General features: G+C 45.0%; 1 protein-coding gene and 1 pseudogene across 17 annotated transcripts in view; both read right to left on the reverse strand.

The window, feature by feature from the left end:
• The window catches only part of LOC136325035 (ribonuclease H1-like), a 62,847-nt gene extending 46,007 nt beyond the window's left edge, over window positions 1-16,840 (reverse strand). For 2 of the 17 annotated variants that reach the window (XR_010729193.1, XR_010729192.1), the window contains exons 1-3: window positions 16,553-16,836; window positions 15,794-15,899; window positions 10,990-11,154 (exon numbers count right to left, since the gene is read on the reverse strand). Coding sequence is in view for 7 of the 17 variants with exons in the window: in XM_066258740.1 (XP_066114837.1) it covers window positions 15,794-15,899; window positions 16,553-16,660 (214 nt within the window). In the remaining 10 variants the exon portion in view is untranslated. Of the gene's footprint in view, window positions 1-53; window positions 802-10,989; window positions 11,155-15,793; window positions 15,900-16,538 lie in introns of those variants that run through there. The other 15 variants (XR_010729189.1, XM_066258730.1, XM_066258741.1 and 12 more) reach the window with 12 other exon arrangements.
• Window positions 16,841-17,001: 161 nt separating this feature from the next.
• LOC136322384 (destrin pseudogene) lies at window positions 17,002-20,847 on the reverse strand (annotated as a pseudogene).
• Window positions 20,848-27,879: the final 7,032 nt, after the last annotated feature.

Raw genomic sequence — 27,879 nt, forward strand, 5'->3', positions numbered from 1 at the left:
ATCTAGTTTTCTTTGTGCCCCTTCCCCTCCCTCCCCTCCCCTCCTCCCCCGTAACCACCACACTCTTGTCCATGTCTTAGTCTCATTTTTATGTCCCACCAATGTATAGAATCATGCAGTTCTTGTTTTTTTCTGATTTACTTATTTCACTCCGTATAATGTTATCAAGATCCCACCATTTTGTTGTAAATGATCCGATGTCATCATTTCTTATGACTGAGCAGTATACCATAGTGTATATGTGCTACATCTACTTTATCCAGTCTTCTATATATATATTTTTACAGTGATTAAAGCCTTTAAGCAAACTCTTGGCCAATACAGCAAGAATCTATAAAAGAGTAGTGTCCTTAACATGTTCACCAAGTCCAAGTTGGCACCATCACCATTCCAAATCCCTGCAAATGCAACCCAACCCCAGTTCAGTCCATTAGGAGCTGTCACAAGGAGCAAGAGCCCAGGAAAAGTCCACATCCAGGAAAAGTCCGCATGGCACTGGAATTGTTGTCACAATTCTATACTTTGCAGCTCATGTCCAAGTCCCAATGACCGCTGCTTCTATCTGGTAATGATTCAGGTAGACTGGAAAAGTCATCTGCAGCCTGTGTGGAGATGGAGCTTCTGTTCTCCTCTGCCAGTCTCAGTGTGGCTTCTTCAGTGTTCCTTGGTTGGAGTCCTCTTAGTTTAGTCCAAAGTTGGTTTTTCCAGATGATGGTTCTTAAAATTAGTTTGTAATCCACTTTGGTTCTGGGAGGTGGATCTTGGTACATCTGCCTACTCCAGCGCCACATTGTCTTCTCTCTTAGAGGTTTTTTATAAGAATGGGGATGTCAAACATCAGCTCAAATTTCCCCCACTACAACAGCATGAAAAGTTTTTACACATGTAGTTTCACTATATATTTAAAATAGTCGAGATGACGTCAGCGTAATGGCGCAGTAGGAAGCGATACCGATAAATCTCCCCCAAAACTCAACAAGATCTTCAACCAGAAACAGAAAAACCTATCCTTGGAGCCTCCAGATGTTTCACAATACACCCGAAGGTATGGTCGAGCGAAAAATTGGCTAAATATTTATATAATCAAACCCCAAAGGAAATAGGGAGTAAGAAATGCTCCGCTTTCCTCACTAACCTTAACAGGTCAGCTTTCACTGGGAACTGAGAATATAGAAACTGAGGCGGGTAAAGGGGGTGAATAGATCCAGGCCGCGGCACAAACGGCCGAACCAGGCTGTGGCACGGAGATCCAAGCCGAAGAAAAACTGTGCCTGTAGCAACCCAGTCAATACAAGCTAAGACTCGTGCCAAACCCAGACAAAGAAAGACAAGTGGGGCAGCCATTTTCCCCGATCTCCTGGTCGGCACATGCAGATAGTGGGCGAGAGATTCCTCCGAGTGCCTCAGCAGTGGGCGCTCGTGTTATCCCACAGAGAGGCAGAGTCAGGGGCCTTTGTGTGGGCTGAAAGCAGAATCTCGGGCCGCCCCAGCGCCCTGAGGGAGCCGTGCATGGGGAGGGAGCAAGAACCAATTCCAACGCTGGAACTTTTCTGTGCGGGAGGGGTTTCACTCAGACGGTGAGGCGGCTGGCCTGATATCCTGGTCGGTGCGCACGGAGAGAGGGCAAGAGATTCCTCCCAGCACCTCAGGAGTGGGAGCCCGTGTTATCCCACAGAGGGGCAGAGTCAAGGGCCTTTGTGTGGGCCAAAAGCGGAATCTTGAGCCGCCCCAGCGCCCTGAGGGAGCTGCTTAAGGGGAGGGAGTGAGAGCCAATTCCAACACTGCAACTTTTCCGTGCGGGAGGGGGTTTCACTCAGAGGGTGAGACTTCCGGCCTGATATCCTGGTCTGCGCATGCAGATAGTGAGCGAGAGTTTCCTCCAAGTACCTTGGCAGTGCGCGCGCATGTTATCCCACAGAGGGGCAGAGTCAGGGGCCTTTGTGTGGGCCAAAAGTGGAATCTCCAGGCCGCCCCAGTGCCCTAAAAAAGCTGCACACGGGGAGGGAGCGAGAGCCAATTCCAACGCTGGAACTTTTCCGTGTGGGCGGGGGTTTCACTAAGAGTGTGAGACTTCTGGCCTGATATCCTGATCTGCGCACAGATAGTGAGCGAGAGTTTCCTCCAAGCGCCCCAGGAGTGGGTGCCCACCGTGTTACCGGACAGAGTGGCAGAGCCAGAGGTCTTTGAGTGGGCGGAAGCCCCGCCTAATTATGCTAGCAGCTCTGACTGACTGAGTCTTACCCAGAGCCCTGTGCTAAGTGGGAATAGAGTGGGGAGTGGCCAGCTCTTTGAGCCTCTAACTATCCAGGCAGAGGCAGCAGCAACCCCATAGCTGGATTATCAGGCTACTAATTGAGGAAGGAAAGACTAGGAGAGAGGCTCCAGGAACATGGACTTTCTCACTGTCGGAGCCTATAAATGCTAATGAGCCTCGACTGCCAACGAGACTGAAGCACAATACATGACATTGCCACAGAGACTTATCAACTGCAAACCTCTACCTAAGCGTGCCAAAGGGGCAGAACCCGGGGTACAGAGTCGCCGACCAGGAAGAGGGAGAGAAAAGAAAAAGCAAGAAGATAACCTCTCAAAATCAAGAATAATCCGCAGACTTTATAACCTATCCCATTTTATTATATTTGTTCGTTTCTTTCTCTTATCTTCATTCTTGACTTTTTTTTCCCTCCTCCAATTTGGTGGTTTAACTCTCTGCTGGTCTTACTCTCCCCTCTCCTTGAACTACACTACCCATAAGTGTTACATCTCCCATTATCTTTTCTTTCCTCTTCCTTTCTCTCTATGAGGGTTGCACTCCAAAACCCTTAAATCTCTCTCTCTCTTTCCTCTTTTTTCTTTTTTCTTCTTTTAGTGGTTCCCTCTTTTTTTTTCTCTCTCTCTCTTTCTTTTCTTCCTCTATATTAGTTTATTCCTTTTTCCTTTACGTCTCCTCTCATTCAAACCTCAATAACGAACAAATTATCTTAGCTGGGACTCAAACTTATGTTTGTGGCATTTTGGGGGGTTTTTACTTCACCTTTTTAACTCACTAGCAGTGCTCCCATCCCTGGCTCTTCATTTTATCTAGTTCTTGTTCCACTAAATACAATAGTAATTTTTTAATTTGTCCCCCCATTTTCCTGTTTCCCTCTTATTCCTCTCATCATAACTCTTAGTCAACCAATACTTATAAGCAAATCATTTTATTCTTGACCCAAATTTTTTCCTTATTTGCTTTTTGTGGGTCCATACCCCCCCTTTTTTTTGCCCCTTTATTACTTCTCCCCAATTCAGGCCCTCCAGTACAGGCATTGTTTGTTCTATTTAGTACAATATAATTCACAGTTCACCACAAGATTTCCTCTAGAAAGAGGGGAGAGAAGAGGAGAGGAAAAAAGGAGGGGGGGAATAATTTCCTTTTTTTTAAATTTTTTACTTTATTTTATTTTTCTTTATTTTTTTAAAAAAAACTTCAATTTTTAATTTTTATTTTTTTAACTTTTTATTCTTTTTTTTTTTTTTTTTTTCTGAAGCTGGAAACAGGAAGAGACAGTCAGACAGACTCCCGCATGTGCCCGACTGGGATCCACCAAGCACGCCCACCAGGGGGCGACGCTCTGCCCATCAGGGGGCGATGCTCTGCCCCTCTGGGGCGTTGCTCTGCCGCGACCAGAGCCACTCTAGTGCCTGGGGCAGAGGCCAAGGAGTCATCCCCAGCGCCCGGGCTATCTTTGCTCCAATGGAGCCTTGGCTGCGGGAGGGGAAGAGAGAGACAGGGAGGAAGGAGGGGGCGGGGGTGGAGAAGCAAATGGGCGCTTCTCCTATGTGCCCTGGCCGGGAATTGAACCCGGATCCCCCGCACGCCAGGCCGACGCTCTACCGCTGAGCCAACTGGCCAGGGCCACTTTTTATTCTTTATTAAATCTCATTAATACTATCAACAAAACCACCCTCAGATGCCATTAAGGAAGAGAAAATCGAATATCATGGATACAAAAGAAAGAGAGGTAACACAGATAGATGAGGAAAAATCTATGGAGAAAAAATTTAATATATTGGAAACCTTGGAACTAAATTACAGAGAATTCAAGATAGAAATCCTAAAAATACTCAGAGATATACAAGAAAACACAGAAAGGCAATTTAGGAAGCTCAGAAAACAACTCAATGAACACAAAGAATATATTTCCAAGGAAACTGAAACTATAAAAACAAATCAAACAGAGATGAAAAACGCAATACATGAGCTGAAAAACGAGGTAACAAGCTTAGCTAATAGAACAGGCCGGAGAGAAGGTAGGATTAGTGAAATAGAAGACAAGCAACTTGAGGCACAACAGAGAGAAGAAGAAAGAGACTCAAAAATTTTAAAAAATGAGATAGCCCTACAGGAATTATCTGACTCCATCAAAAAGAATAACATAAGAATAATAGGTATATCAGAGGGAGAAGAGAGAGAAAATGGAATGGAGAACATACTCAAACAAATAATAGATGAGAACTTCCCAAGCCTGTGGAAAGAACTAAAGCCTCAAATTCAAGAAGCAAACAGAACTCCGAGTTTTCTTAACCCCAACAAACCTACTCCAAGGCACATCATAATGAAATTGGCACAAACGAACGGCAAAGAAAAAATTCTCAAGGCAGCCAGGGAAAAGAAGAATACAACATATAAAGGAAGGCCCATTAGATTATCATCCGATTTCTCAGCAGAAACTCTACAAGCTAGAAGAGAGTGGACCCTAATATTTAAAGTCCTGAAAGAGAGGAACTTTCAGCCACGAATACTATACCCATCAAAGCTATCCTTCAAATATGAAGGAGAAATAAAAACATTCACAGATACAGAAAAGATGAGGGAATTTATCATCAGAAAACCCCCACTCCAGGAATTACTAAAGGGGGTTCTCCAATCAGATACGAAGAACAAAAAAAAAAAAAACAAAGCCACAAGTAAAAGCTCCAAGAACACAATAAAACCAAATTTAAACTGTGACAACAACAAAAAGGAAGGGGGAGGAGAGGATGGAGATTAACAGTAGCAAAGGACAATGGAGTGCAAAAGTACTCACAAAATAGTGCGCTACAATGAACAGGGTAGGAACCCTTTTCATTACTTAAAGGTAACCACCATTGAAAAAACCACCACAGAAGCACATGATTTAAAAAAGATAGCAACAGAGGAAAGATGTATGGAATACAACCAAATAAAAACAAAAGATAGAAAGATGAAAGAGAAGGATCAAACAAGACACAAAACTAACAGAAAGCAATCTATAAAATGGCAATAGGGAACTCACAAGTGTCAATAATTACACTAAATGTAAACGGATTAAACTCACCAATAAAAAGACACAGAGTAGCAGAATGGATTAAAAAAGAAAATCCAACTGTATGCTGCCTACAAGAAACTCATCTAAGTAACAAGGATAAAAACAAATTCAAAGTAAAAGTCTGGAAAACAAAAATCCAAGCAAATAACATCCAAAAAAAAGCAGGCATAGCAATACTCATATCTGATAATGCTGATTACAAGACAGCAAAAGTACTCAAGAGACAAAAATGGCATTTCATAATGGCTAAGGGGACACTGAATCAAGAAGACATAACAATTCTTAATATATATGCACCAAACCAAGGAACACCAAAATATATAAGACAGCTACTTACTGACCTTAAAACAAAAACTGACAAAAATACAATCATACTTGGAGACCTCAATACACCACTGACGGCTCTAGATCGGTCATCCAAACAGAGAATCAACAAAGATATAGTGGCCTTAAACAAAACACTAGAGCACCTGGATATGATAGACATCTACAGGACATTTCATCCCAAAGTGACTGAGTATACATTTTTCTCTAGTGTACATGGATCATTCTCAAGAACTGACCATATGTTGGGCCACAAAAACAACATCAGCAAATTCAGAAAATCGAAGTTGTACCAAGCATATTTTCTGATCATAAAGCCTTGAAACTAGAATTCAACTGCAAAAAAAGAGGAAAAAAATCCCACAAAAACGTGGAAACTAAACAACATACTTTTAAAAAATGAATGGGTCAAAGAAGAAATAAGTGCAGAGATCAAAAGATATATACAGACAAATGAAAATGACAATACGACATTACAGAATCAATGGGATGCAGCAAAAGCAGTGATAAGAGGGAAGTTCATATCAATTCAGGCTTATATGAACAAACAAGAGAGAGCCCAAGTGAACCACTTAACTTCACACCTTAAGGAACTAGAAAAAGAAGAACAAAGACAACCCAAAACCAGCCGAAGAAAGGAGATAATAAAAATCAGAGCAGAAATAAATGAAATAGAGAACAGAAAAACTATAGAAAAAATTAATAGAACAAGGAGCTGGTTCTTTGAAAAGATCAACAAAATTGACAAACCCTTGGCAAGACTTACCAAGGAAAAAAGAGAAAGAACTCATATAAACAAAATCCAAAATGAAAGAGGAGAAATCACCACGGACACCGTAGATATACAAAGAATTATTGTAGAATACTATGAAAAACTTTATGCCACTAAATTCAACAACCTAGAAGAAATGGATAAATTCTTAGAACAATACAACCTTCCTAGACTGAGTCAAGAAGAAGCAGAAAGCCTAAACAGACCTATTAGTAGAGAAGAAATAGAAAAAACCATTAAAAACCTCCCCAAAAATAAAAGTCCAGGACCTGACAGCTATATCAGCGAATTTTATCAAACATTTAAAGAAGACTTGGTTCCTATTCTACTGAAAGGCTTCCAAAAAATTGAAGAAGAAGCAATACTACCAAACACATTTTATGAGGCCAACATAACCCTCATACCAAAACCAGGCAAGGATGGCACAAAAAAAGAAAACTACAGACCAATATCTCTAATGAATACAGATGCTAAAATACTAAACAAAATACTAGCAAATCGAATACAACAACATATTAAAAAAATAATACATCATGATCAAGTGGGATTCATCCCAGAATCTCAAGGATGGTTCAACATACATAAAACGGTTAACATAATACACCATATCAACAAAACAAAGAACAAAAACCACATGATCTTATCAATAGATGCAGAAAAGGCTTTTGATAAAATACAACACAATTTTATGTTTAAGACTCTCAACAAAATGGGTATAGAAGGAAAATATCTCAACATGATAAAGGCCATATATGATAAACCATCAGCTAACATCATATTAAATGGCACAAAACTGAAGGTTTTCCCCCTTAAATCAGGAACAAGACAGGGTTGTCCACTCTCTCCACTCTTATTTAATGTGGTACTAGAGGTTCTAGCCAGAGCAATCAGACAAGACAAAGAAATAAAAGGCATCCATATCGGAAAAGAAGAAGTAAAGGTATCACTTTTTGCAGATGATATGATCCTATACATCGAAAACCCCAAAGAATCCACAAAAAGACTACTAGAAACAATAAGCCAATACAGTAAGGTTGCAGGATACAAAATTAACATACAGAAGTCAATAGCCTTTCTATATGCCAACAATGAAACAACTGAGAACGAACTCAAAAGAATAATCCCCTTCACGATTGCAACAAAAAAAATAAAATACCTAGGAATAAACATAACAAAGAATGTAAAGGACTTATATAATGAAAACTATAAACCATTGTTAAGGGAAATCGAAAAAGATATAATGAGATGGAAGAATATTCCTTGTTCTTGGTTAGGAAGAATAAATATAATGAAGATGACCGTATTACCCAAAGCAATATACAAATTTAATGCAATTCCCATCAAAATTCCAATGACATTTTTTAAAGAAATGGAGCAAAAAATCATCAGATTTATATGGAACTATAAAAAACCCCGAATAGCCAAAGCAATCCTAAAGAAAAAGAATGAAGCTGGGGGTATTACAATACCTGACTTCAAACTATATTATAGGGTCACAACAATCAAAACAGCATGGTATTGGCAGAAAAATAGACACTCAGACCAATGGAACAGAATAGAAAACCCAGAAATAAAACCACATATATATATATAGTCAAATAATTTTTGATAAAGGGGCCAAGAACACAGAATGGAGAAAAGAAAGCCTCTTCAATAAATGGTGCTGGGAAAACTGGAAAGCCACATGCAAAAGAATGAAACTGGACTACAGTTTGTCCCCCTGTACTAAAATTAACTCAAAATGGATCAAAGATCTAACATAAGACCTGAAACAATTAAGTACATAGAAGAAGACATAGGTACTAAACTCATGGACCTGGGTTTTAAAGAGCATTTTATGAATTTGACTCCACAGGCAAGAGAAGTAAAGGCAAAAATTAATGAATGGGACTACATCAGACTAAGAAGTTTTTGCTCAGCAAGAGAAACTGATAACAAAATAAACAGACAGCCAACTAAATGGGAAATGATATTTTCAAACAACAGCTCAGATAAGGGCCTAATATCCAAAATATACAAAGAACTCATAAAACTCAACAACAAACAAACAATCCAATAAAAAAAATGGGAAGAGGACATGAACAGACACTTCTCACAGGAAGAAATACAAATGGCCAACAGATATATGAAAAGATGCTCATCTTCTTTAGTTATTAGAGAAATGCAAATCAAAACTGCAATGAGATACCACCTCACACCTGTTAGATTAGCTATTATCAACAAGACAGGTAATAGCAAATGTTGGAGAGGCTGTGGAGAAAAAGGAACCCTCATACACTGTTGGTGGGAATGTAAAGTAGTACAACCATTATGGAAGAAAGTATGGTGGTTCCTCAAAAAACTGAAAATAGAACTACCTTATGATCCAACAATCCATCTACTGGGTATATACCCCAAAAACTCAGAAACACTGATACGCAAAGACACATGCAGCCCCATGTTCATTGCAGCATTGTTCACAGTGGCCAGGATATGGAAACAACCAAAAAGCCCGTCAATAGACGACTGGATAAAGAAGATGTGGCACATATACACTATGGAATACTACTCAGCCATAAGAAATGATGACATCGGATCATTTACAGCAAAATGGTGGGATCTTGATAACATTATACGAAGTGAAATAAGTAAATCAGAAAAAACCAGGAACTGCATTATTCCATACGTAGGTGGGACATAAAAGTGAGACTAAGAGACATTGATAACAGCAGGGGTCCCCAAACTTTTTACACAGGGGGCCAGTTCACTGTCCTTCAGACCGTTGGCGGGCCGGACTATAAAAAAAAAAACTATGAACAAATCCCTATGCACACTGCACATATCTTATTTTAAAGTAAAAAAAAAAACAAAACGGGGCCCTGGCCGGTTGGCTCAGCGGTAGAGCGTCGGCCTGGCATGCGGGGGACCCGGGTTCAATTCCTGGCCAGGGCACATAGGAGAAGCGCCCATTTGCTTCTCCACCCCCCCTCCTTCCTCTCTGTCTCTCTCTTCCCCTCCCGCAGCCAAGGCTCCATTGGAGCAAAGATGGCCCGGGCGCTGGGGATGGCTCCTTAGCCTCTGCCCCAGGCGCTAGAGTGGCTCTGGTCGCGGCAGAGGGACGCCCCGGAGGGGCAGAGCATCGCCCCTGGTGGGCAGATCGTCGCCCCTGGTGGGCGTGCCGGGTGAATCCCGGTCGGGCGCATGCGGGAGTCTGTCTGACTGTCTCTCCCCGTTTCCAGCTTCAAGAAAGATAAAAAAAAAAAAAAAAAACGGGAATACAATATTTAAAATAAAGAATAAATAAATTTAAATCAACAAACTGACCAGTATTTCAATGGGAACTATGCTCCTCTCACTGACCACCAATGAAAGAGGTGCCACTTCCGGAAGTGCACGGAGAGGGCCAGATAAATGGCCTCAGGGAGCCGCATGCGGCCCACGGGCCCGTAGTTTGGGGACCCCTGGATAAGAGTGTGGTGGTTAGGGGGGGAGGAGGGGGGAGAGGGAAAGGGAAAGGGGGAGGGGCACAAAGAAAACTAGATAAAAGGTGACAGAGGACAATCTGACTTTGGGTGATGGGTATGCAACATAACTAAACGACAAGATAACCTGGACATGTTATCTTTGAATATATGTATCCTGATTTATTGATGTCACCCCATTAAAAAATAAAATTATAATAAAAAAAAAATAGTCCTGGTCAGGTTGCTCAGTGGATAGGTGTCCTCCCGGTGCACCAAGGTTGAGGGTTCAACTCCCAGTCCGGACACATATGAGAGACAACCAATGAGTACATGACTAAGTGGAACAACTAAGTGGAACAGTGAGGTGATGCTTCTCTATCTCTCACGCCCCCACCTCAGTCAGGACAAGAAACGACCAATGAGTATATGACTAAATGGAACAACTAAGTGGAACAATGAGTTGATGCTTCTGTCCCCCAACCCCTCCTCTCTCTCTCTCTGAAATCGATAAGGGAAAAGAAAAAAAGCTCTGGCCAGATAGCTCAGTTGGTTAAAGTGTTGTCCTGATATGCAAAACTTGCAGGTTCAGCCCTGGCCGGTTGGCTCAGCGGTAGAGCGTCGGCCTAGCGTGCGGAGGACCCAGGTTCGATTCCCGGCCAGGGCACATAGGAGAAGCGCCCATTTGCTTCTCCACCCCTCCGCCACGCCTTCCTCTCTGTCTCTCTCTTCCCCTCCCGCAGCCAAGGCTCCATTGGAGCAAAGATGGCCCGGGCGCTGGGGATGGCTCCTTAGCCTCTGCCCCAGGCGCTAGAGTGGCTCTGGTCGCAACATGGCGACGCCCAGGATGGGCAGAGCATCGCCCCCTGGTGGGCGTGCCGGGTGGATCCGGTCGGGCGCATGCGGGAGTCTGTCTGACTGTCTCTCCCTGTTTCCAGCTTCAGAAAAAAACAAACAAACAAAAAAAAAAAACTTGCAGGTTCAATTCACGGTCAGGGCACATAAAGGAACAGATTAATGTTTCTCTTTCTCCCTTCCTTTCTCTCTAAAATCAGTAAGTAAAATTTAAAAAATAAATAAAATACTTTAAAAAATAATAATAAAATAACTCAGTCAGACATACCCATATAAGAGAACACGTCCTTCCAAACGGGAGGGCTGCCTCCGTGTTCTGGTTTTACATGCTCTGCACATGGCTCTGAGTTCTCCTCTTCACCATTAGCCTGGGGCTCACGGAGTCACTTGTTGGCTTTCACTTGTAATTTTTGTACATGTTTATCTTCCTTCCCTGATGGAAGACAGGTTCTGCTCAGAGGCCAGAAACAATGAATCCAACACAAAATGATTAAGAATCCAGAAATTCAGTGAGTCACTTAGTGGCACTAAATCAGACTTAAAAATACTCTCTGTGTGGGCCCTATAGAAAGGGCATGATATGATGTGAGACAGTCACACCATCTCAAACTTTGATGTCCTGGGAAATTATTCTAAATTTTCGAGGACAAGCCTGATAAGGGTAATGTGTAGAGAAGAGCAAAGCTTCTGCTAAAAAATAAATCTGGTCTTGGCCCTGGCCGGTTGGCTCAGTGGCAGAGCATTGGCCTGGCATGCAGGAGTCCCGGGTTCGATTCCCGGCCAGAGCACACAGGAGAAGCGCCCATCTGCTTCTCCACCCCTCCCCCTCTCCTTCCTTTCTCTCTCTCTTCCCCTTCCGCAGCCAAGGCGCTGAGGATGGCTCCAAGGTGCTGAATGGCTCTCCACCTCTGGCTCAGGTGCTAGAATGGCTCTGGTTGCAACAAAGCAACGCCCCAGATGGGCAGACCATTGCCCCCTGCTGGGCATGCCGGGTGGATCCCAGTTGGGCACATGTGGGAGACTGACTGCCTCCCCGTTTCCAGCTTCAGAAAAATACAAAAAAAAAAAAAAATCTGGTCTTGATGGAAACTGCAGAGACACCAAGGATCATGAACCCTTCCAGAGCACAGAGATTTTGAAAATCTGAGAGGTTCTTTCCCCAGAAAAGCAAAGAAGAAAATTTTGTATAGAAACTAGAGAACTAGTACCTGACCTATGGTGGTGCAATGGATAAAGCATCAACCTGGAATGGTGAGGTCGCTGGTTTGAAACCCTGGGCTTGCCTGATCAAAGCACGTATGAGAGTTGATGCGTCTGGCCCCCGCCCCTCTAAAATAAATAAATAAAGTCTTAAAAAAAAGAAAAAATAGTAGAGAACTAGAGTTAGGAGTAGAGACTAAAGATGAAACTGAACTGCTGCAATCTCATGACAGAACTTTAACAAATGAAGAGTTGCTTCTTACGAACGAGCAGAGAAAGTGATTTCTAGAGATGGAAACTACTCGTGCTGAAGATGCTGTGAAAACGGCTGAACCTGACCAGGTGGTGGCTGGCGCAGTGGATAGAGCGTCGGACAGGGACGTGGAGGACCCAGGTTCGAGACCCCAAGGTCACTCGCTTGAGAAAGGGGTTACTCAGTCTGCTGTAGCCCCACAGTCAAGGCACATATAAGAAAGCAATCAATGAACAACTAAGGTGCTGTAACGAAGAACTGATGCTTCTCATCACTCTCCCTTCCTGTCTGTCTGTCCCTAACTGTCCCTCTCTCTGTCACACACACACACACACGCGCACACACATGCACACACACACACACACAAAAGAATGGCTGAAATGACAACAAAGGGTTTAGAATACAACATAAACTTTGTTGATATAGCAGTGGCGGTTTTGAAAGGACTCTGATGTTCAAAGTTCTGCTGTGGGGAAAATGCTATCAAATGGCATCAGACGCTCCAGAGAAATGTTCATGAAAGGAGAAGCAGTCCATGTGGCAAACTCCATTGTCTGATTTTATGAAACTGCACAGCCAGCCCAACCTTCCACCTTCAGCTACTACCACCCTGATCAGTCAGCGCCATCAACACCATCAACTGAGGCAAGACTCTCCCTCAGCAAAAAGATGACAACTTGCTGAAGGCTAGGATGATGGTGAGCCATAGGGCATTTTTAATTAAGATTAGCACACTGTTTTTTAGACATAACTCAGTAGACTACAGTATAGTGTCAATATTACTTTTCCATGCACTGGGAAACCAAACCCATGGAATTCACTTTATTGAGTCAGTTTGGAACTGAACCTGCAATCTCCAAGGTAAGTCACTGACTAGGAGGCCTTTGCAAACTTTTAAGAAAGATAGATTCATAGATATAAAGAAATAGCTTGCCTTAATATTTAGAGAACTTAATCAACAGAAACTTCCTTGTGTTGAAAGACTTGAGATATGAATAAATTACTAATTGGTTAAAACAACCTGTGATCAGGAAATATTAACAACCCAATCAAGACAGACTTCCAAACAACAGTTTGCTTCCTGTCCAAACTGATTTCTCCATCCAAATAGAAAATGAAACTGTCACATCAGAACTCCTTTAAAAGGTACTGGGGAGCCTGACCTGTGGTGGTGCAGTGGATAAAGCTGGAATGCTGAGGTTACCAATTTGAAATCCCGGGCTTGCACAGTCAAGGCACATAGAGAAGCAACTACAAGTTGATGCTTCCTGTCCCCCCTCTACCCCTGTTTCTCTCCAAAAACCAGTAAATAAAGTCTTTAAATAAGTAAGTAAATAAATAAATAAGGTGCTGGGGAGATGGAGACAGAGCAAATGTATGAGTGATGCTCTCCCCTGCCTGGAAAACCAGCCTTTCCAGGTAGATTCCTAGCACCACCTGCCTCTGAATTCTGCTTTGTCCAGATTGTCATGACAGTTGAAAGGAGCAGCCATTCCATCCTTGAGCACCTAGTGGGCACTAGAGACTACTCAACTTCAAACTGATTAAAACTACCCTTTGCTCAGTCTTTTTTTTTTTTGTATTTTTCCGAAGTTAGAAGCGGGGAGGCAGTCAGACAGACCTATGCACACACTCGACCGGAATCCACCCGGCATGCCCACTAGGGGGCGATGCTCTGCCCATCTAGGGCGTTGCTCCATTGCTAGCAGAAGCCATTCTAGCACCCGAGGCAGAGGCCATGGAGCCATCCTCAGCACCCAGGCCAACTTTTGCTCCACTGGAGCCTTGGCTGCAGGAGGGGAAGAGAGAGATAGAGAGGAAGGAGAGGGGGAGGGGTGGAGAAGCAAATGGCGCTTCTCCTGTGTGCCCTGACCAGGAATCAAACCTGGGACTTCCACAAGCCTGGCCAATGCTCTACAACTGAGCAAATCAGCCAGGGCCCCCTTTGCTCAGTCTTAATCTACTTTAGTGAAAAAATAAAATAAAATCAACTTTGCAAATAAAGTTCATGAAAAATCACTTCTTCAAGGTAGGCTAAGATCTGTTTTTAAAAACTTTGTGCTCAGCCCTGGCCGGTTGGCTCAGCGGTGGAGCGTCGGCCTAGCGTGTTCGATTCCCGGTCAGGGCACACAGGAGAAGCGCCCATTTGCTTCTCCACCACTCCGCCGCGCCTTCCTCTCTGTCTCTCTCTTCCCCTCCCGCAGCCAGGGCTCCATTGGAGCAAAGATGGCCCGGGCGCAGGGGACGGCTCTGTGGCCTCTGCCTCAGGCGCTAGAGTGGCTCTGGTCGCAACATGGCGACGCCCAGGATGGGCAGAGCATCTGCCCCCTGGTGGGCAGAGCGTTGCCCCATGGTGGGCGTGCCGGGTGGATCCCGGTCGGGCGCATGCGGGAGTCTGTCTCTCCCTGTTTCCAGCTTAAAAAACAAAACAAAACAAACAAACAACAAAAAAAACTTTGTGCTCTAAAGTGGAATAACTAGAGTAGTTGTTGCCTCTCTCTCTACCCCCCTCCCTCTTTTCTCTCTCAAAAACAAAACAACAAAAAACCTCTGTGCTCTAAAGCAGTCACCCTTTGTCCTGCAAACCTGATGTCCCTTAAGGGAGCCTTCAACTTCAACCACTCATACTTTCTGTAATATGTGAAATGGGAGGTAATTCGACTGTGCAACTGTCTTAAATATAAAGGGACCCTCAAACAGGTGTATTATGCTGTGAAAAGCACTACATTCCTCACTTTAACCCTGTAGTCCATCCAATCCAATACCAGTGTTGTATCTGGACAGTTAAGGAAACAAACTCTTTCACCACACAATTAAATGGTCAAATTAAAAGTCTTTATTTTTAAGCCGGTGACCGCACAGAGACCTCAATCAAATCATGCGGCCTGGAACAAACTCAGGAGTTTGCTTTTTTAAAGGCAAAAAAAGAAGTGGGAAACGAGCTCCTAGCCAAAGCAGTTTTACAGAAGCAAAACATGCTTTCAGTTATCGTTGGAACAATTTAGGGAGAGAGTGCTCAGTGAAGCAGTTTATAAAAAGCAGAAGAATGTGTTAAGTTATGTTGGCCTTTTTCAATGGTTGTTAAGGCAGCTTCCATCCTGAGGGCTTTACTGGAATCGAGACGTCAGAACATTTATGGCCTAACATTATGGTTTTACACAACTCTTTCAATATATTTATTTATCTGCAAATCTTGCAAAACTAGTCTGTGGTCAAGGATATGGTTCACCTGCAAGAAGCATTTTTTTTTTTTTTCTGTATTTTTCTGAAGCTGGAAACGGGGAGAGACAGTCAGACAGACTCTCGCATGCGCCCGACCAGGATCCACCCGGCACGCCCACCAGGGGGCGAGGAAGCATTTTTTTTTTTTAAGGAGGAACGACAGTGAGGGCACTGAGTGGAACAAGAGGGCTGAATCCTGGCTTGACTCTGATACTGTTAGTGACGGAACCACAGCTACCTTGTGTTTGGACTGTTTCCTAGTCTGTAAAATGGAGGAATGTTAATAGTTGTAACATCTCCTCTACCTGCTCATTAGATAGCTCTATAGGTCAAGTGTCATCTGGGACAGAACGGGCTCTGAGGAGGTTACAAAGGCACAGCGCTGCGCAGTGACTACCTTCTGGACCACGGGGGTCCTCAGAGTTTCTGACGAAGGACCAGGGTTCCTTCTCTGTGGCAAACTTCTTGAACCTGGCGGCAGAAAAGGGGTCCTCTGCAGTCACCTCTGGAACAAAGGGCACTGTTACTCCCTCCTCCCTATCTCTATCACTTTTCCCCCTTTTAGGGGATTCTCTTCCTCGGTTGGCAACAGTGTGAAAAAGGCTGGAGCTGCCCGCTCTTCGGGGCAAAGTCATGGTCTACACCAGGGGTCCCCAAACTACAGCCCGCGGGCCACATGCGGCCCCCTGAGGCCATTTATCTGGCCCTCGCCGCACTTCCGGATGGGGCACCTCTTTCATTGGTGGTCTGTGAGAGGAGCATAGTTCCCATTAAAGTACTAATGTTTGTTGATTTAAATTTACTTGTTCTTTATTTTAAATACTGTATTTGTTCCTGTTTTGTTTTTTTTACTTTAAAATAAGATATGTGCAGTGTGCACAGGGATTTGTTCATAGCTTTTTTTATAGTCCGGCCCTCCAACGGTCTGAGGGACAGTGAACTGCCCCCCTGTGTAAAAAGTTTGGGGACCCCTGGTCTACACGCTTTACCTGGTCTGCCCAGCCCTGTCGCATACGCTGTGCCAGCCAGACAGTAAGCTAGCACCGCAAGGCGTTCCTCAGACTCCGACCAAGCTAGAATCTGGGGGGGTCTCTGGAAAAACAATCCTGTCAACACTTTCCCGGGAGGCGCGGCTCACTCACCAGGCCAGGAAGACCTCGGCCTTGTGGTCCCTCCTCACGGCGTAGAACATGCCGAGCCCGCTGCTCCTGCAGTGCACGGCGCCCAAAGCGACTCTGCGCACCATGTTCATAAGCCTGCTCATCCATCACTTCCCGGAACCCGCAAGCATCTTGACTGCAGGGTTGGCGGTCCCCATCACTGGGACCAAACTTCCGGCAGTGGCGCGGGTAGATGACGCTAACTCAGGGGCGGGGCCTAGAGTTGCGAATTCTGCAGGTTCGTCAATTTCCGGGATGTCATTGGAAAAAGAGGCCTGGACATAGGTCGCGGGCGGGGCAGAGAGGGGCGGGGCGGGGACTGGAGAGGGGCGGGGTTCAAGGGGGGCCCAGGCGGGCGAGGGGTGCCATGGGTCTGAGGCCCCGCCTGGGATGGAGCGGATCTAGGCCTCTGTGGACGGTGTCCAGAGGGGTGGAGCTATAAGACTCAAGGATGCTGGTCCGAGCGGGGTGTGGACCGGAACTTGCGTGGGCGGGGCCTCTGGTTGTGGGTGGGCCTGGCGCTCTCGGGGGCGGGGAACACCTTGGGGTTGGTAGATGAAAAAGAGGAAGGAGCATCGCCGGCCTGGGGGAGGTGTTGCCTGAGAGCTGCCCCCCCCTCCCCCGAGTGATCTCGGGACCAGACCTACTCAGGGCTTGTTTTCTTATGTAAATTGGCTGGCTGTGGTCCTTTATCTCAGTGGTCACTTGTGTTTAAAATGTAAAACAGTGGGAACCGGGCTGTGAGAACTACTGGTGAAATATTTTTGTTAAAGTTCAGGGTTTTAGTTTGTCTATGAAATGTTTTACTATATTTGAATGTCTTCAAAATTGAAATTTATTCTTTTTAAATGTTAATTATTGGTTTTAATAGAATGAGTTAAGGAAATTATTACAACTGATTATTACATGTTTATAAATGAGAAGACACCCGTATGGTCTGTGGCCGCCGTCGTTGTGGCCATGCAGGTTCTCATTGAATTCCGACAGACAGTAAAGAAACAGTGAATCAAAAAAAATGGTGGGCTTTTATTAAAGTCTCGCACTGGCTGACAGGCAAACACACAGGATAAACACTTCCCTTTCATTCAGGGCTTCCAAAACCCTGACGCATTCTCCAGGTCCACAACCAGGAGAATCTTCTCAGGTTCCTCCTAGAATCAAAGGCCCCCCCAGTCTCAGCAGAGCTTGCAAAGCCCCTGGGCTCTGGTTCCCCATCTGCACTCCTCTCTCTGCAAAACTGGCTCTTCTTCAGCACTCTGCATTCTCTCTGCACTCCCTGCAAAACTACCTGGATCCACAAAGAAGGTCTCCAGCAAACTATTTAGCAAAACAATGGCATCTCCCAAGCAGGAATGTATTCTGCAATTTGCAATCAACTGCCCTGCTCTGCGGGCAAGCACACATGTGGCTGCCCAGCACCATTTTTAAACAATAAAAGTGAGCAAACTCAAAAAATACAAATTTTACAAACTCATTTGCCCAACAACACCTTGACAGGAGAAGGGTGTAAACAAAATAACCCCCTCTGGGTGTCAAGTACACTTGGATATTCCTGCCCTCTCTCTTTCCATGTGCACTCCCAGGTTTCTCCTTGGTAGCCCAAGGAACATAAGTAAATTACTGAACTAAGGGAATTTTAACTAAGGTGACTAATTGTCCTCCTTTAGGGAGGACAGTCCTTCTTTTGTAGGTTCCGTCCTCCCTCGAAAAGTGTCCTCCTACATGGCCTCCTTTTTGATATTGGAAGACTAATCTGTAAATATCTGTATTTGATTAATGCAGAGTCAATCCATTGCGTGTGATGTAACATATTTGTATCTGAGTCCTTTTTTCTTACAATTATTAAAAAATAATAGGCATGTAAGCATAATTACAATATAAAATATTACAAATGTTTTATGCATTTATTATATTATAGTGTATTATTGTTGCAATGAATAAAATGTTTCTTTTACGATATTATTTTCTTCAATTTATTTTTGTCCTCCTTTTCATTGTAAAAAAGTTGGTCACCTTAATTTTAACTGAAATCTTTCAGTTATTTGTGTAACATTTAAATAACGACCCTACAGGTCCACCCTAAGGTGACCTGTTAACAAGAACAATGCTAGCAAAATATGATACCTGAAGATGTTTCAGCAAGGCTTTGTAAGTAACTTTCCAAACCTCAGTCATTGGCAAATGGGAATGAACTCACTCATGTGACAACATCCGGATTGTCAAGGAGGTCTAAGGAGAACTCATGTGAACACACGTACAGACTGTGTGCTAGATCATCCATTTCCCACAATGCCACAATGCTCTGCTGCTCTCCTGTTTCTGAGCTGTGAAGTTCACATATTCTGACTTCAAGTTCCAGCTACGACTTACTAGCTATGTAAATATGGTGAGTTGCTTAAAGTCTCTTATCTTCTTTGAAAAATGGAGCTAATGATGCTGTGCCTGGTGACTGTGAAAATGAACTATATGTGGTCTGATACACAAGTGTGCCCTCACTGTCACACTAATCCTTTTCATCCTGTACATGTTTCATGAATAGTAATGTAAGAATAGTGTCACTTTCATACAAAACATTATGGATTTTATAATTATTAAATTATTAATTTTATAGAGGGAGGAAAGGGGAGACAGAGACATCAATTTGTTATTCCATTTATTCATGCATTCACTCTGATTCTTGTATGTGCCCTGACCATGATGGTACCTGCAATCTTGGCATTGGGAAGACACTCTAACCAACTGAGCTACCCATCCAGGGCTTGTTGCCTTTTTTCAAAAGTTGCATTTACTGGGGTGACACTGTAACAAAATTCAGGAGTCCTGGGCTGACAAGTTCCCACGGAATGTTGCACCCAACGCTACACCTGAGTGTTGACAAGGGAAGCTGTGAACTGAAACTGGGGATTTGTTTTAAGTAGGAAATTGAAGTTGGTAGTAGTTGGAAAGGTATTATCATCTTTGTTCCAGTTCTTTAGCTGAAGTCTTTCCAGAAAATCCAGGTCTGGCTGGTACGCATGCTAGAGAAGAAGTTCAGCGGGAAGCATGTTGTCTTTCTTTATGGCTTCTTCAGTGAGGATTTGTTAATAGTAAATGCTTTCAGTTATCTGAAAATGCCTTTATTTTCTCTCACATTTGTCTTTGGTTTTTAGCAGTTTAGGGTGTGTCAGTTTAGGTTTAGCCAGTTTGGGGTTTACAGAGTTTCTTGTAATCTCTGTCTTTTACCAAACTTTGAAAGTTTTTAGCTATTCTTTCTTTCCTTTTTTACTTTTAACTTCAGATTTCCAATCTATTTAGGGCTGTTTGCACATTGTTTATAGAATATTTCATTTACTCTAACAGATGCCAAGATAGCTTCCTCTTAGACCCTGGCTTAAAAACATATTTGCTTTACTTATATAGCAAGATAACATTAAACATGGAAACTTTTATGGCACTGAATGATGATCTACTCAGGGCGACCTTCAAAAGCTACAATTAGGCCCTGGCCGGTTGGCTCAGCGGTAGAGCATCGGCCTGGCGTGCGGGGGACCCAGGTTCGATTCCTGGCCAGGGCACATAGGAGAAGCGCCCATTTGCTTCTCCACCCCCCCTCCTTCCTCTTTGTCTCTCTCTTCTCCTCCTGCAGCCAAGGCTCCATTGGAGCAAAGATGGCCCAGGCGCTGGGGATGGCTCCTTGGCCTCTGCCCCAGGCACTAGAGTGGCTCTGGTCACGGCAGAGCAACGCCCTGGAGGAGCAGAGCATCGCCCCCTGGTGGGCAGAGCATCGCCCCTGGTGGGCGTGCTGGGTGGATCCCGGTCGGGCGCATGCGGGAGTCTGTCTGACTGTCTCTCCCCGTTTCCAGCTTCAGAAAAAATACAAAAAAAAAAAAAAAAAGCTACAATTAAGGATCCATCTAGCTTTTCAGCAATACAAGCCTGATTGAGGTCTTCGACCCATTTGTTTGACATTCGTGTTTTATACCTTGAGATTTCTTTTTGATTGCATCCTTGAAGCTCACATAGATCATTTTACTTTTCAGAGGTGCTTGCTCTAATGCCCCCCTCCCAAATCATCAAATCCTCTTTTCTGGATTCAAAGCTTGCATCACACAAAGTATAGCAGCAATCTTTCTCAGGAAGCATCCCCACAAAATGCTTGACAGGACCTGTCATGGTTAACATCAGCATCTCTAATCAAGATCTCCTTGCCTTCTTCTACAATGACGTACTCTTTGTCTACACTGAGACAAAAAATGACAGCCTTCCTTCTTTTCTTGATTTCTTCTGGTGTGGACCACTTCCTAACTTTCATATTGTAAAAAATGTGATCCACTTCATTAGCAACTTGCACTCTGAGGCCATCTCCCCCAGTGTGGTCTCAAGGTTGTGGGGGAGGGAGTTGGCGGGACAAGTCTGCTAAGCATTCTCCTCATGGCAGCAGGACCAAGTGGCAGAACCTAACCTGTATTTCTTTACACTGGTTTCAGCACCACATTCTTTCTTTTTAGGATTTAGATCACAAATTTTGGACCTGTTGTTCTCGTCTCATAGGTCCCAAGATTTTATTCATTTTCAATCATTTTTCTCTTTGTTGTTCAGATTTGGTATATATATAGTGTGTTCATAAAGTCATGGTGCACTTTTGACCGGTCACAGGAAAGCAACAAAAGACTATAGAAATGTGAAATCTGCACCAAATAAAAGGAAAATCCTCTCAGTTTCTGTAGGATGATGTGGCAGCATGTGCGCATGCACAGATGATGACATAACACCGTGTAGACAGCGGAGAAGCCCACAGCCATGCCAGTTGAGATGTGGACAGTACAGAGGAATGTTCAGTGTGTTCTGTGGCTCGCTAAATTTGAATCTGTGACCAAAGCGCAACGTGAATATTGGCGTGTTTATAACGAAGCGCCACCACATAGGAATAGCATTACTCGGTGGGATAAGCAGTTGAAGGAAACCAGCAGTTTGGTGGAGAAACCCCGTTCTGGTAGGCCATCAGTCAGTGATGAGTCTGTAGAGGCTACACGGGATAGCTACCTAAGGAGCCCTAAAAGGTCTGTGTGTGAGCCCACATCGAACTGCACTGAATAGGTATGAAACTGGGAGAGTTTCCCTTTTATTTGATGCAGATTTCACATTTCTATCATCTTTTGTTGCTTTCCTGTGACCAGGCAAATGTGCACCATGACTTTATGGACATACTATATGTATTTTTTTGGTTCATTACTTTATTATTTTTTAATTATTTTTTACTTTTCCATTATTGTTAACATACATTATTCTATTAGTTTCTTTTTTGGGTAACTCTCACAGGCCCATTCCTCTGGCTAGCAGTGGGGGGGGCAGCATAGGCAGTAGCCCTCACAGCTTTGTGATTCTGTGCTTCCTCCAACTCTCCCAAAATCTGCTACCATCTGTGTAACCGCATTGATAGGCTGTCCCACATAGGGGTCCAGGATAGCCACTAGTGACCCAAAAAGGGCTGATGGGGCACTACAGAGGATGAGATTCCACATCCCAGCCATAAACACTTTCTTGTCTGCTCCACAGGACCCCAGGTATGTGAGGTCGGTGGGCAATGGGGGAAGGTCATGTGAGAAGCCAGACCCGGGAACTTTGGCTAGAACCACCCACACCCATGTGCACCAAAAGAAACTTCCCAGGAGTCCTTTGGAAAAGAGCCACCATCTGTCAGCCAATGAAATTTCGCCACATCATATTAGCTCTACCACCCTAACGACCCTTTAAATTTCCCCCACGCAACTTTTCTAGCCCCTGTCCCCCAGGCCAAAGAACATCATCCAGGAAGCGCTGTACTGAATAAAGCTTTTATTAGTCCACACTTCATGGCTACATCCTTCCTTCTTCCTTGGTGGGGAAAAATACCTTACAAGGTAGAACACAGCATTCTTCATAACTAGTTCCCAAAGGACCTTTACTAACTCACTATAGCATGCCACCAACTCACTGCCTGTGGCAAGTCCCCAGCATTCTGCCAGACCATACGAATGGCAGCCATCACCCATTCTAATAGGGTATGGTTTCTTGGGTTGTCATGGCTGTTCTGAAGACACTGCCTCAAGGAGGAATGTGCGGTAATGGCAGTCAATTTCTCCATCTCTGTTCCAGAGAGCATGATACCACCCACCCCCTATGTCCCACAACCTCAGTAGCCAGGCTGCCAGCAGCTCCATGGGTTTCTGCCTGAATTGTACCCCCAACTCCATCAGCTCTGCCTGGTTGTAGGGTCGGACCACAGAGTGCTCCACTACCTGTGGAAGAGGCTGTAGATGGCCCTGAGGGACTCTTCACTGCTGGGATTTTACCTTCTTGGTGACCACTGGCTGGGCTCTAAGTCTGCCTGCGGATGGCAGTTGTAACCTGAGCCTCCCCTTCAGAAGAGGAGAAGTCCAAAATGCCTGCTCCCATGGACTCAGAGCCACCTGCCAGCAGGAATGCAGCTCCATCTTCTGCGCCCGCTTTGGCTACTGCAGCTGCCGGCTCTTGGCCTGAAGCTGATTCTGGAGCTCCTGTACTCGACTCTCAAGATCCTAAACTTGCAGTTGTTTCTCCAGCACCTGTTGCTGCCAACATTCAGCTTCCAGGGCAAACTGCAACTCATGAACCTGCAATTCCTTCTCCAGAGACCACACTAGTTCCAGGTGCCATTGGTGTTCTGCCTGCCCCTCACAATGCAACTCTTGATCCCGGTCGGCCTCCCTCTCCAGTGCTAGCTTCAGTTCATGCTGCACCTGGTTCCCAGCCTGCAGTCTGACTTGCAATTCTCAGATCTGCAGCTCTTTTTCCAGTGACTGTTCAAGCTCATGTCATTGTGGCCACTGGCTCTGCAGCTCACCCTGGAGCTTTTAAACTTGGGTTGCTTCTCGCACAGAGCTCTCCGTTTCCTCTTGCAGGGCTGTAAAAAACACCCAGCCTATGACCCCCAAAAGGACAGCCATGGGGGACCATACATTGGAGAACAATGACCACTCCTCTACCTCACCCTTCAAGTATGTCAGCAGCTTCATACCCACCTGCTCTGAACCCTGCTCACAACGCCAGCTGTAATGCCGGTGGCCAAGGCCAGGCAAGTTCACATTGGATTCAAGCAGACGGTAGAGAAACTGTGGAGCCAGAAAGTGTCGGGTAATACCTGTTTATTGGAGGCTCACAAAGATAAGTGAGCAAATAAATAACAAAAGGGAAAGAGCTAATAAAGGAAAATCTGCTATTCGCAGTAAGGGCAAGGGAGGGAGCAGGGAAAACCGCACCTCACGGTGGCGGGAGAGCGATCTGAGAGAATCACTACCCAGGGGAAGCACCCATAGCCTTATATAGGCTTTGTACATGTGCCCCTGCCATGTGCTCACACACTAATCAAGCAAAGTGCCTAACACAGCTGCCCCACACAGAGGTACTTGCAGCTTACAAGAAACCTGCAGTGTGTTACAAGGAGCACCCGTGGAGACAACTGGCATTACCTGGCCTGATCCAGAGAGGTCATGTTCCATTGACACGGTGGCATAGACAATATTGAACCCTTGCCAAAGTTGGACGGGTACCAGTATGCAGTCATATGTGTAGATACTGCCACTGGTCTGCTTGCTATTTACCCTGCCCGAAACCCAGACCAAAGGGTAGGCTCTGGACCACCTGAGTGCTGCTTAAGGGCAGCTGCTGGTCCTTGAAAGTGACAATGGTACCCATTTCACAGGTTCTATGGTGAGGCAATGGGTTCAAAGCCTAGGGGTGGACTGAAAGTACCATGTGCCCTACCACCCACAGGCTACTGGTATCTTAAAGCAGGAACTGCAATAAGAGACGGGCACTAGCTCCTTTACTGGAGGGACACACCATTTGCCCAGAGTACTTGTGGACAGTACTCTGGATTTTGAATGAGAGACCTCGATGGGGGGACCCAGTTCCAGTGGAGGCCCTCCTGCACCGGGCAGCTGCTCCCATCCAGTTGCAGATACACACCAAGGACACTTTGCTCAAGCCAGGGTTTGGATGGTAGGGGAATGTGCTCCTGCCCCAACAGCCCTCCTTAAAGGCCAATGGCTTCAACAGACATGGTCCTGGACTGTACAGGTCCCCCACCTACGGTGGGTGGCCTTGTTGGCACTGTGGGGTGGTGCCTGAGGGGGACCTCCAGTTAACTCTCTGGCCAACCAGCACCTGGCTGCCTAAGGTAGAAGTGCATTATCCCTTGAGTGCTCAGGGAGACAGCATTATGAAGGGCACCTTTGTAATTTTTTATGGGCCATAATGAGTTCTCCCATTTTGCTATACACATCAAACCAGCAGATCCTGGTATACCAGATAATAAGGTTTGGAATGCCCACCCAGGGCGGCCTCTGGTGCCCGCTACTGTGCTGTCTGCAGACAGAACTCTGGCCTATATTCTGCCAGAAATGAAAGATTTACCTCTCTTGGTACTGCTGACCACTCTTATCATTTCGCCTATAGCTGTGTTTGTAATTCTGTTACTGTAGACTGTACTGTTTTGATTTTTGTAATGTACCTCACTCCTCACACAGGGACCATCAGGGAAGAAAACTGTCTTGTAAATTGTGAGGCTAGCAACCCTAAAGGGGTGGAATATGGGGCAGCTGTGTTAGGCTTGCTCATGGGTTTACCAGCTGCAAGCACTTTGCTTGATTAGTGAGTGAGCACGTGGCAGAGGCACGTGTGTGTAGCCTATGTAAGGCTGTGGGTGCTTCCCCTGGGAGGCAATCCTCCCAGGTCGCTCTCCCGCCACCATGAGGTGCAGTTTTCCTCACTTCCTTGCCCTTACTGCGAATAGCAGATTTTCCTTTATTAGCTCTTTCCCTTTTGTTATTTGCTCTCCTGTCTTTGCAAGACTCCAAAAACAGGTTTGGCCCGACACTTTCTGGCTCCTCAGTGAATCCAATGTGGACCTGCCTGGCCTCAGCCACTGGCATTACAAATAGGATATTGTTTGTGGAGAATTTCATGTAATCAAGAAAAGGCTAAGGTTAATTTTAAAAGATGCAGGGAACTATATGAGTAATAATTGGACATGGCACTCACTGCTCATTGGTGCACTGCCCTGAACCATGTGTGTGGTTGTAATGCTCATGGCTGAGGCCAGGCAGGTCCACATTGGATTCTGGAAGACAGTAGAGAAACTGTGGAGCCAGAAATCTTTGGGCCATTTTTGTTTAATAGTCTCTCAATGGTGGATGAGCAAACAGGTAGGGAAAACCACTTCTCAGACAAATGAGCAGCAAAAATAGCCCCTCACAGTAGCGGGTGGGTGGGCAGGCAATCCACCATCCACCCTGAGGGCAAACACCCATGGCCTTACATAGACTATATACACGAGGCACTGCCGTGTGCTCACGCACTGTTCAGGCAAAGTGCTTTTAGCCGGCAAACCAGCAAGCAAGCCTAACGCAGCTGTTTCTCCAGCGGTGGTTCTCAGAGAAATCCAGGAGCCTCCCAGCTGTGTTGTGCCCTTCCCAGGGTGTTTGCTACAGTGGAGAGTTAATGCTGTTGACACTGTCCTGACATTGTTATGATCTTGATGTTTTAAGATCTATTTTCCCTCATTTTTGCTTTTATGGTGTGTAATGCCACGGCCAGGCAGATCCACATTGGATTCAGGCAGATGGTAGAGAAACTATGGAGCCAAAAAGTGTCAGGCTATACCCATTTATTGGAGGCTAGCAAATAACAAAAGGGAAAGAGCTAATAACAGGTGAGCTAATAACAAAGAAAAATCTGCTATTCGCAGTAAGGGCAAGGGAGCAAGGAAAACTGCACCTCACGGTGGTGGAAGAGCAATCTGGGAGAATTGCCTCCCAGGGGAAGCACCCACAGCCTTATATAGGCTATGCACATGGGCCTCTGCCACGTGCTCATGTACCAATCAAGCAAAGTGCTTGCAGCTGGTAAACCCGCGAGCAAGCCTAACACAGCTGCCTCACAGTGTCCCATTGAGATAGCTGAGGCAGGTACTTTCCATATTCTACACACTGGGGTCCAGACAGGTACAGAAAGTCTCACAGCAAGTGAGGAATGGAACCAGTACTAAAAACTAAGTCCTAAGTTTCTTGTTTTCTGGATTTTCACTTTGTTTATCAGTATTCTTATAGCTGGAAAATGATCGTGACACCAAAGCTCCTAAAACATTTAGAGTGTTTTCATTTTTGTTGCCCCAACCCTGTTTTGATGGAGTTTATCAAGTCCACTCTGCAGATGAGGAAACGAGGCTCAGAGCAGAGAGGTAAGTGACTTTCCCGGAGCCACACAGCTGGGCAGTGGCAGCTCCAGGACCACATGCCTAGGCTGCCTTCTGGGACAACAATGGTTTTCACAGTGTTTTGAGGAAACTTATGCGCCTCAGGGTCTAACTTGGGGGTGTGGACAAGGCTAAGGAGCAGGGGAGCTTTACTCTCCTCCCCTCATCCCGTGCTTGGTTCAAACAGAAGTTAGATTGGCTTCACTTTTATGTTTCATATAAATATGTATATATTTTTAAAATGTTTATCTATTGAATTTAGAGAGTGAGGAAGGGGTGGGAGAGAGAGAAGGAAACAGCGATTTGTTGTTCCACTTATTTGTGCATTCATTGGTTGCTCCTTGTTTGAGCCCTGATGGGGGATCGAACCTGGAACCTTGGCATATCTGGATGACGCTCTAAGAGATCTACCAGCTGTAAAGCCAGTAGCTGCAGCCACCATTACAGCCGCCTGGCCCATGCAGGTTCGCATTGGATTTGGACAGTCGGTAAAGAAACAATGGAGCTGAAAACTGGTGGGCCATCACCTTTAATCCTAGCTTGCACCTGGTGGGCAAGTACAACACACACTGGGCTCCAAAACCCACTCATTCAGTGCTCACAAAGCCACTGACTTATCCGAGTTTCCTAGAATCAAAGGTTTCTAGCTCACCAGACTTATTTACCTGTTCCCCATCTTCTTCCTTCTCCCTGCACAAACTCTGCCCAAACTGGCTTTTCCTTCAGCACTCTGCCATATTGGCTGCTTCTCTAGGCCTCCTCCACGTGGCCTTTCTCTGCTCTCTAATGCTAATCTCAGGAACCAAGAGAGCAAGCTCCCAGTCTGCCCCACTTTATAGTGCAGAAATCAAAACCTTTAATCCAATATACAAATAGGGAAGTCTCTAATACAAAGACACTTATCTGAGGCATGATGGGATTGTACCACCCCACATCAAAAAGGGTGGGAAGGCTTAGTCCTAAAACCAAGCCCCAGGCTACAAGGATCCTGCCTGCCCACAGCCTGCTCCCAACACACATTAATATCACCTGGGCGGCAGCTTCCATGTGGGCAGCGCCATCTTTAACAAA

The sequence above is a fragment of the Saccopteryx bilineata genome, chromosome 2 (assembly GCF_036850765.1).
Source record: "Saccopteryx bilineata isolate mSacBil1 chromosome 2, mSacBil1_pri_phased_curated, whole genome shotgun sequence".
NCBI lineage: Eukaryota > Metazoa > Chordata > Mammalia > Chiroptera > Emballonuridae > Saccopteryx > Saccopteryx bilineata.